Raw genomic sequence first — 10,275 nt, forward strand, 5'->3', positions numbered from 1 at the left:
CTCTGATATGTTCAAGCCCATTGTTTCTGGATATGTTGGTCAACAGGCTTGACTTTTTTTTGACATCTTCCAGGCTCCACTTACGGGGGGAAATAGATAATTTAACAAAATCCCCATGTGAGTTGATGACATAGGACACAAGTGATATTGATACTCTAATGTTTTATTCATGAACTTACAACAACAACAATAATGTGTTATTCATGAGTTTATTATTGTGCATCACATTGCTTATGGTTATTTGCTCACTAAAGTTATAGGAGAGAGTTGAGTACAGTCATAAAGTTGATTTTATTTGTGAAGAACGTGAAGAATGATAGAAAAGGGAACACAGTTCTCTAGATTACTCCCTTCATAGTCTTAGCTATCCATACGAGGTGTTTCTCTGAGAGACGAGTGTAGACTCCAGGTTTTTGAGGGTCTCCACATTTCCCTAGATATCCAAAGGAAGTGATGCCTCTTAAAACACCATCACATATCAAGGGGCTTCCAGAATCTCCCTGGAAGAAAACAAGAAGTATGATGGGGATCAGCACTGAACATGATCTTTGGTTAAATGGAAGAAATTTTATATCATGTAATATGGAGTTACAACCCAAACTTTTTGAAATATTCTGTTATTTTTAATTGGCTCACTTGGCTTATTTATGAGCCAGTACAAATAGAAACATGTGTTACCGTTTCTGCTGTCAGTTAATGCTGAGACTACTCACTTTATTTGACTCTTTACTTTCATAAAGGAATCACTTCCATTGGCTTTTTATTTTTCCCAAAATGATGAAATAACTCAAGGCACAAAATAGTAAAATTCAGGTGGGACATTGAGAGAGTGAAAACCATGGAAAAGTTTTCTGCTCCCTGTGTTAGAGAATTACCTTCCATCCTCCTTAAGGAACCAAATCCAAGCAACTTTTCCTGCTCCTTCACTCAAATTAGTGATGAATGTCTTCCTACGTCTCCTTGGATCATTTGATGGTGGAAAAAAACTCCAGGAGTGAGAGCTGATACTTACACTCTGAGTGACACCACAGGAGTGCGGCTTCTGTTAGCTGTTGTTGTTGTGCACTGTTGAGTCTGGACTGACCATAGCCGACCCTCCAGTGGGTTTTCAGAGGCAATTAATCATACAAGAGGAGATTGCTCATCTTTATACTGCATACCAGCTGGTGGATTCGAACTGCAATCCTCTGAGATTGTAGTGCAGCTTCTACCACTAGGCCATTAGCTGTAGGAGGCTACTTTTTAGTCTTTCTGACAGAGCCAACAATTGTGTGAGCGTTTATTCTCTCCTGGAACTCACAAGCTCAGCTGTGAGTTAGTTCCAACTTGATGGCAATGAATTCTGGGCTTATCAATGTTCGATCCACCAGGAGAGCCAGCATATTTAAACATAGTGGAAGGCTGGAGTTTAAGGACCACCAACTATGACATAGACCGCAGACATTAATACTGTTACCAAACTCAGCAAGCTTGACTCTACCAGGGGCTCTGTGAATTCTCCTCCTGTGTGGCTCACAGCTTCTGATAAGCCGCCGTGGGCTCAGCTATAAGTTGCTTCCCACTCAACAATTGAGTGAGTGCTTGGTGTTTGAAGGAGACGTGATGGTTTAGTGGGTGGAGAATTGTGCTGCTGACATATAGGAGGTACTTCACTGCCAGTTAGAATTCACCAACAGCTTTGAGGCAAAATGATGGGCAATCACCTTTAGTGGGATTTACAGCCTCCTAAACCCACTAGAGGGTCAGTTAGGAGTTGATTCCAACTTGAGGGCAATGCGTTTTGGGTTTCTCAGAGTCAGATCCACCGGCAGGGGGAGAAACATGCACATGTTGTTGAGTGCTAGCTTGTCAGAACCCACCTTTAGTGGGTTTCCAGGGGGAGCTGATTGTCCACCCTTCCCCTATGGAGCAACCGGTGTATTTGAACTGCCTGCTTTGGGAATTGTAGCACAGTTTCTTACCACAGAGCCACTACAACTCCCTAATATATAGAGAGTACATAGGGCTCTGCAAACACATTAGTCTGAGGAACCAACTCCAACTTACTGATAGGAAACTACCAATGATTCCTGTCTTGATTATGAAATTGGCCTTGTGAGGGCATAATGTAAGTTATCATGTGAAAAATCTGTTATTCACATGTTTCTTATGCCAATAGTGTCTGAAATTCTCAGTCCTTTATTGATTCATCAGTAATAAATTCCAAGAAGTCTTGAGTGTTGAGAGAACTAGAGAATTATTATCTAATTTGGTGGTAGATAGTTGGCTATTGGGAGGGAGACTAGCATCTAAGAACATGCTGTTTTGGGGTTCCTGGGTGTCCAGAGTAGTAGAGGAGAGGGGGGTGGTAGATGGAGGGCAAAGAGGGGGCACTGAGAGAGTGCTAAACTCAAACACCCTCTTGATATTTGCTAAGCTGGGGTACCAAAGGAGCTCAATGTTTGATAATTTCCAAGGGATTAACATTGTATACTCTTTCTCTTCAGGTCAGCTACTTTTGGGTCCTTGGGAGAAGTTAAAAATGAGTTGTTAGTATTTTTAACTTAAAATATTGTAAAGTACCATTATTGTGAAAAGAGAAGGATAACCAGTAAGAAGTGATTGGATATCAAAATAGGGAAAGAGAAGGAGCAGAGAGGCTGGGGGCGGGGGGGAATATCATGGGGTGACAGAGTTTCATGGGTTCAGGGAGGGACAAAACCCTAAACAAACACAACATGCATGAATGAAAATCCAGTGTAAACAAGTTATTGTTTGCCAACCAAGAAAACAAGCAAATAAACACACTGTAAAGTGTTGTGGTTGTTTTTTTTTTGTTTTTTTTTCTGCTGCTGTCTATGTTCATCACTCCTTGGAGGACTCGTGTGGAGGAGGCTGTTTGTGGACTGGCTCACATCTGATCTATCAAACTGTGGAGTCCAGCTCCATATTCTGAGCCAGGTCTGGGAATGAAAAGTGTTTCAGAGTCCCTGTGATTAATCAGGAGGGCAAGAAGTGGGGAGGCTGGGAGTTTTGAATGGGTATTAAAGGCCCAAGAGCCCTTGATTTCAATTTACTCTCCCAAGTGTTATACATTTTCAAGTTTAGTTCTGTCCGAGTAAATATGAAAAGCAAAAAGGAGAAACATGGCTTCTCAGTGGATTCTAGGATAAAAGCTAGAAGGTGCAGTAGGGGTTAACCTGCACATTAACAACAAACTTTACCTTTGTTGAGCAACCTAGTTGAGCTGAGGTAATTAATTTATTTACTAGAGCCTAACAATTTTTTCCCCAAAAGTACTAGGATTCTGTATAAGCCAACACCACCACCAAATGGACCATTGCATTCATCATGTTTTGCATGTGTGTGTGACTGGATCCGGTGGGTGGGACATCACATTTTAGTTCACTTACATCACATGAATCTCTCCCTCCTTTGGGGTTTCCAGCACAGATCATATTGAGTCCGATCACGGGATTATAAGCATAGTGCTTTTCATCATTGCAGGTTTTTCTGTCTATGACAGTGACGTTGACTTCTCGCAGGGTATCTGAGGGATTAGGTGATTTATTATTAGTCTTCCCCCATCCGGCAACTTCACATACTGTTCCTGGCTTTACATCCTTGGCATTTTTAGGTAGTTTAAGAGTACCTACGTTTGTATTAAGAGCTGCAGGTTTGTTCAGCTGTAGAGACACAGAAAGAAAAAAAAAAAGAGCAATAGAATTTACATTTCCTTTTATATTCTAGTTCAACCCTTGGGGACCCACTTAGTTGAGCCTGCCACTTTTGAGACACCAAGGAAAGGTTTGCATTTAGCTGGTTAGAGTGTCAGAAATCTTATAGTTTTTTTGAAGTTCAGCAAACTTACCTTTAGGAGTTGCAGATCACCCTCGTGTGTGACTGGATCATAGCATGGGTAGGGAGTTCCATTCTCAATTAATATTATTTGTTTTTGTGATTCGTTTTTGGTTCTCGAGTGAGCTCCAAGAATGACCTTGACTCTTTCGATCCTGAAATAGACAACACTACTTAACTGGATTTACTCTTTTAATAAAAAAATAATCAATCTCATAGTTTAATTTGTAAATACACTTGCTATGAAGACATTTTTCTTTCAACCAAATCAAATGAGATCAACCCTACCAAAAACCCAACAAACTTTAAATTATATAAAAGTAAGATGTTATAAATTTCATTATTATTATCACTAGTTTATTTGTAGCCAAGTGTGCTTTAAAGAAAAAGAAATGTAAAAGGCTTATAAATATCATCATTATTCTATCAGTTTATTCATAACAAAGTAAAGAAAGTTCATTAAAAATTAAAGAATAGAATTCCATTGCATTTAAGTTCTAATCTTGGAATTTCTGTTGAGGCTTAAAGGTTGTTTTACTTTGCCTGTGATAGAGAATGATACTGCAGATAGCTGAAAAACAGTTTTCAGTGGTCCAGAAATGAGAGAAAATGACAGCTGGCAAAGAATAAAGAACTTATTTGGTGAATAAAGAATTTATGGGGTCTATGTATGAGACACCAAATGGTAAAGGTTTTAGAAGAGGCCTTGCCATTTGAGGACTGTGTTTGATGGTAGTGAGGGGCTGAATCTTGGCTACCTAGCTATTGAGTTAATTAGAAAGTCCTTGAGTGGCAGGCACAATTTGTGCTCAATTACTGACTTAAAGTTGGGTGTTCAAATCCACACAGTGGCACTATGCAAGAAAGTCTTGGGTAGTTCACTTGCATGAAGATTATAGTCAAGAAAACCTATGGAACCGTTCAACTTGTAACACATGAGACCATCTTGATATGTAATTGACTTAATGAGAATGAGTTTTAGGTTTGGTTTAGTTTAGTTAGGTCAGGGTGCCTAAAATGTAAAGGGTTTGAGAAAGTATTTGAGAAAGTTTTGAGAAAGGGTGTGAGATCCTGTAGCTTTAATGGGATTAATGCATCTTTTAATTATTATGACCTCAAATCAGAATATCTCCATAAATATTTTATAAAACCAAAGCACTTACTCTGAACAATGAGCTGCAGTCAGTACCCAGGTTTTTGCAATCAAAGCTCCAGCACAGAGATTTCTTCCTTCAATTAGGACCATGTATGGTTTTGAATGAGGAGTTACTTCATGTCCTCCAATGATTGTTGCACAAAAATCTAATAGAAAAGGGTACTTACTCAAAGAACTCTACTTAATGTCATGACTAAGGGGAGTAATCATTTTTGTAGGTGACAATGAAGCATACATGAGAGCCTTTCCCCTCTGTTTTTCCTTTATGCTGTCCTTGGACCCCTGAATGAACATCATATTCTTGTTGGACTTTCTGAGAGTCTTTTTTTTTTTCACCCACAGAAGCCAAGTTGGCCTGCCCAGGGATAAAACAAGGAATCTGCCACAAATCACTACCCTCAATCCTCAGATCTGGAAAATGACATATAACTGAAGCTTGGTCATTTGTTAGAGGAGATACTGGAGATGATGGGAACACTGAGTATCCTCAACCTCTGTCTCTTTGAGCATTAATGTAGTGAGTTGTGTGCCTTGAGACATTGTCAAACTTCTTTTTCACCCCAAGTCTTTGCAAAAAGCATGGCATGAACTGATAATACCTTTTAGCTGTGTTTTGATCCATAAAGGTTTTATTGTTGTTTTTGTCATTGTAGGATGTAAGGTCTTTGAACTTTGTACTGTCCTTACTCATAAATCAAGAAAATAACTGCCTCTGAGGCTACCCTTCAGTTTTCCAAACTGAACTTTATAGTTGAATCTAAGGCCTTTCCAAGAGGTAGAAATAAGGTGGTATAGAGACACAGTAAAGCTGTAAAATTTCCTTGATGGTAAGCTAAAAGTATAGGTTCATTGTTAGAAATTTGTAAGATCCAAACACAAAGTAAAGCATATATACAATGACTGAGAGAACGCTGTGTCTTTGTGATACACTCTTAGATCTTTATTTTCCTCAACCAGATCTTCCTTATTTCTCCTAAAACATCTCTTATAACTGTTGTCCATTCTTTACAATGTGGTGCATAATTTATGGAATCCACACTGTTGAATACCTTTGCATAGCCAATAAAACAGAAGATTTTGAGGACAGTGCATAGTTAGTCAGGGTTGTATTATGCTGTCCATGTTGTTGTTGTTATGTGCTGTCGAGTCGTTTGCAGCTCATAGTGACCCTATGTACAACAGCCCTAAACCCTGCTCTACCCTGTGCCAATCGCATTGCCTCTGACACACCCCTCTCGATTGCCCCAGTCACTGAATGAATCCACCTCATAGAAGGTCTTCCCCTCCTGTGCTGTCCCTCCACCCATAGGTCACTGTAAGTTGGAGCTGACTGATGACTTCTGACAACAACAACAACAACAACAACAACAACAACAACAACAACAACAATTATTGACCGAAGCTCTTAGTTCCTTGAGTTGACACAGTGCTGGCTATTCCATGGTGAATGCTAACACGTTACCAAATTATGAATAAAGTTGAAGACTTGGTTTTCAGAAGACTTATCAGAAGACTTGGTCTCATATAATCTGGGCACCTTATCAGGAGAGGCAAGTCCTTACACCATGATGGGAAAAGTAGAAAATTGATGATGGGAGGAAGACCCTTGATGAGATGGATTGATCCAATGACTACAATAAACTTATGCACAGCAGGGATTGTAAGGATACCACAGGAATGAGAAGGGTTTCGTTCTTTTTTTCATAGGTTTGATGTGAGTTAGAGCTGACTTGACAACATCTAACAACAACAGCAACAACATATACACATATATATTTATTTGTAACATTTCTATATATAAGATTTGATGAAGGTTGTGGAGAGAGCGAGCCATGTGGAGTCTCATTTCAAGAAAGAAGTTGGGAAGACAAAACTCCAGGCAAATTCTAGAAATAAAACTCAAGGAAACATAGAGAATATTATCCAATTCTCAGTTTTTCTTAGGGTAAATAATTTATAGATAGTTAAGCTTAAGATCCCATATTTGCAGGCAAAAATATGTCCACCTTTCCTGTCACCAAACATTCCTAGAAAAGTCAAAGGCAGGATTTAGAACAGGTGGAAGCTTTCAAAACAATTGAGAAATAGTGGTACATTCATACAATGGAATAGTATGCAGCACTCATGAACAATGGAATAGTATGCAGCACCCAGAAGCAATGATTTCATAAAATAATATATAAGGTGGGACAAAGTAAGGGTTTTATGCTGAGTTAGCTAGTTCATAAGGATAACCACTGCATAAGATCATTATTGTAAAAATAGAATAACTAGTAAGGTGTGTGTAAAAGTCCAAAGGGCGAAAGGAAACAGTCAACTTCTCCTTCCTCTAATCTGGCAAGAACAGCAAAACCTTTAACTGTGGCCTTTATCTCAGGGCTCCTTTGGTCATACCTTGCCACAGTTTATCCAAAACAATGTCACAGTCTCCCCACCACCATTGGGTCTTGCCACCAAGATCTCACTGTCACCAGGTCTTGCTTGCTGGCTATCCCAAGTCTTATTGGCCTCAAGTAAGCTTAATTCATGGGGAGCTTACTAAGAGAAGGGATGTTAGAGTATATTTAGTCCATTAAAGATGTAGCTTAATAAATAAATATTGTGAAGCTACCAAAGAGTTGTACATAGGGTTTTCAAACAGATTCATCCTAGAGAGGGTTAAACCAGGCTGCTCCTTGGAGGCAAGGATTCTGAGGCTTCGTCTGACATACCTTGGACATGTTGTAATTAGGGACAGGTCCTTGTAGAGGGACATCATGCTTGGGAAGGTGGAGGGACAGCGTAGGAGGAAAAGACCCTCTATGAGGTGGATTGATTCAGTGACTGTGGTAATCAGGATGGGTGTGCCAGAGGCAGTGAGATTGGCACAGAATAGAGCAGGGTTTAGGGCTGTTGTACATAGGGTTGCTATGAGTCGCAAGTGACTCGACAGCACATAACACCACCACCACCACGAAAGAGTTGTTATGAGGACATTCTCAGTGTCCAAGTGTATTTTCATATAGTCTCTAGTTTAGGAAAAATATTATGAAAATTTGATTCTTTCCTTTTTTTGTGTGTGTCTAGGTAATATTGACCTTAGACATTTTAAAAATATGTGTGCAGGCAAACTAACTGGGAGTGGGAAGATAAATGGAACTATACTCATGATTTCATACAGTTTTAATAGATGATATTTCTACACATATATTCATAAGGCCTGAAAATACAACCGTATTCTTTAAGAAGATAAAAAGGAAAGACAAATACTTGGGAGTGATCAATAATGTATCATTAGAGAAAAGGAAGACACAAAGGAATACACAAGAGATATAGATAGCAAAATAAACACCAATACTCACCCAACCCTACATTATCCAGAAATTGGAAACATGAATCTGTGAGTGGATGCATAGGCAGAGGGATAAGATAGACATAGGGAGGCGAAAGAGAAAAGGCTACACTTATAACCATTTACATGTTTGTTAGAGGATATTTCTACATGCACATTGGAATATGCTGTAAATATATCCATGTACAATACACTAGAGGCAGCAAGGGACAAAGTTATGTAAACATCTCAGTTATAATCAGATATACTTGGGATATGAGTTGCTGGTTCTTAGGCCTTAGGGCCATGCTGTTGTTAGGTGCCACCAAGTTGGCTATGATTCAAAGCCACCATATGAGCAACAAATTGAGGACTATAGTCTTGAGGATTATCAAGATCAATTGGTTTAACAGTCCACAAAGACTATTCCACATCTTAAAATCAAGCTGTTGATTCTCTCCCATCTGGAACAAAGAAAAGTGAAGGGCAGAAAAACATGTATATAAACAATTAATTCAAAGAATTGGTAACTTCAACTTCTATGTCTCTGGAATGAGAAAAATTACTAGGGCTTGGCTAACCTTTGCTGATTACTTTAAAGGGGACTACAGTAGTGGGTCCTGACAGAGCAGCTGAAAAATGTTCAACAAAACAAAGTTACAAAAGTGGTAAAGCTTGTTGGTCTGATACAGACTGATAGAACCTAGACTATGCTCTTAGTCATCATTGAAATCTGAAACAAACTTTATCCTTCTAGTTCAATCTTTAGTCAAAGACTAGACCTATAAAGTGAAATGAATAAGAATCCCAGAACACTTAATTGTGCTCATATGAAACCTATACCAAGTAGCAGTCATCAAAACAGAACAAGGGAATACTGCATGGTTTAAAATCAGGAAAGGTCCATGTCAGGGTTGGATCTTTTCTCCAAACTTATTCAGTCTGTATGTTGAGCAACTCATTAAAGAAATTGGACAATATGAAGAAGAATGTAGCTTCAGAATTGGAGAAAGACTCATTAAGAATCTGCAATAAACATAAAATACAACCTTGCTTACTGAAAATTAAGAAGACTTGGCACACTTGCTGCAGAAAATCGAAGCCTAGAGTGTCTTCAATATGGATTACATCTCAATATTAAGAAAACAAAATCCTTACCACTGGACAAATAGGTAGCATCGTGATAGATGCAGAAAGAACTGAAGTTGACAATTGTTTCATTTTACTTGGATCCACTATCAACACTCATAACAGCAATCAAGAAATCAGAAGATGTGTTGCATTGGGAAAATCTGCTTTCAAGAACCATCCTTGCCACAATGCTAAGGAGGAGGGATTGTCCATTTAAAGATTAAGTAAGGTGTGCCTTCTCCAGGTACTTACTGAAGGAGATAAAAGACCATAGTCTTCAATATAGGTTACATCTTAACATGAAAAAAAAAAAATCCTTGCCACTGGACCAATAGACATCCACTGAGATACACGGAGTAGACTGAAGTTGTTAATGATTTTACGTGGATATACAATCAAGACCAGGGAAACAGTAGTAAAAAAAAATTAAAAGATGTGTTGCATTGTTGAAAATCTGCTTCCAAGGATCTCTTCAAAGTGCTAAAGAGGAAGGATGTCAGTTTAGAGGCTAAGATGAGTCTGATCCAAGTCATGGTATTTTCAATTGCTTTTCATACACCTGAACATTGGATAATGAATAAGGATGACAGAATAAGATGTCTTTGAATTGTGCCATTGGAGAAGAGTACTGAATATTCCTTGAACTGCCAAAGAACAAGCAAGTCTATCTTGGAGGACGTGGAAGCAGGGTTCTTCTGGAGGCAATGATGGTGAACTTCATCTCATATACATTGAACAAGATATCAGGAGAGGTCAGTCCTTGCAAAAGGACAGCATGTTGGGAGAAGTAAGGGGTTGTTGTTGTTGTTGTTGTTGTTGTTATGTGCCGTCGAGTCATTTG

The 10,275-nt window shown here is 38.9% G+C and overlaps 1 protein-coding gene across 1 annotated transcript in view; it reads right to left on the reverse strand.

Annotated features, from left to right (window-relative positions):
• Positions 1–338: 338 nt before the first annotated feature.
• The window catches only part of LOC102858094 (granzyme A-like), a 16,093-nt gene continuing 6,156 nt past the window's right edge, over positions 339–10,275 (reverse strand). Inside the window, exons 2-5 of the mRNA XM_006889594.1 lie at positions 5,001–5,139; positions 3,851–3,992; positions 3,393–3,665; positions 339–500 (exon numbers count right to left, since the gene is read on the reverse strand). Of these exons, the coding sequence (XP_006889656.1) occupies positions 339–500; positions 3,393–3,665; positions 3,851–3,992; positions 5,001–5,139 (716 nt within the window). The remainder of the gene's footprint in view (positions 501–3,392; positions 3,666–3,850; positions 3,993–5,000; positions 5,140–10,275) is intronic.

The sequence above is a fragment of the Elephantulus edwardii genome, unplaced genomic scaffold (genome assembly GCF_000299155.1).
Source record: "Elephantulus edwardii isolate Elephantulus edwardi_28Jun2011 unplaced genomic scaffold, EleEdw1.0 scaffold00079, whole genome shotgun sequence".
NCBI classification, from domain to species: Eukaryota; Metazoa; Chordata; class Mammalia; order Macroscelidea; family Macroscelididae; genus Elephantulus; species Elephantulus edwardii.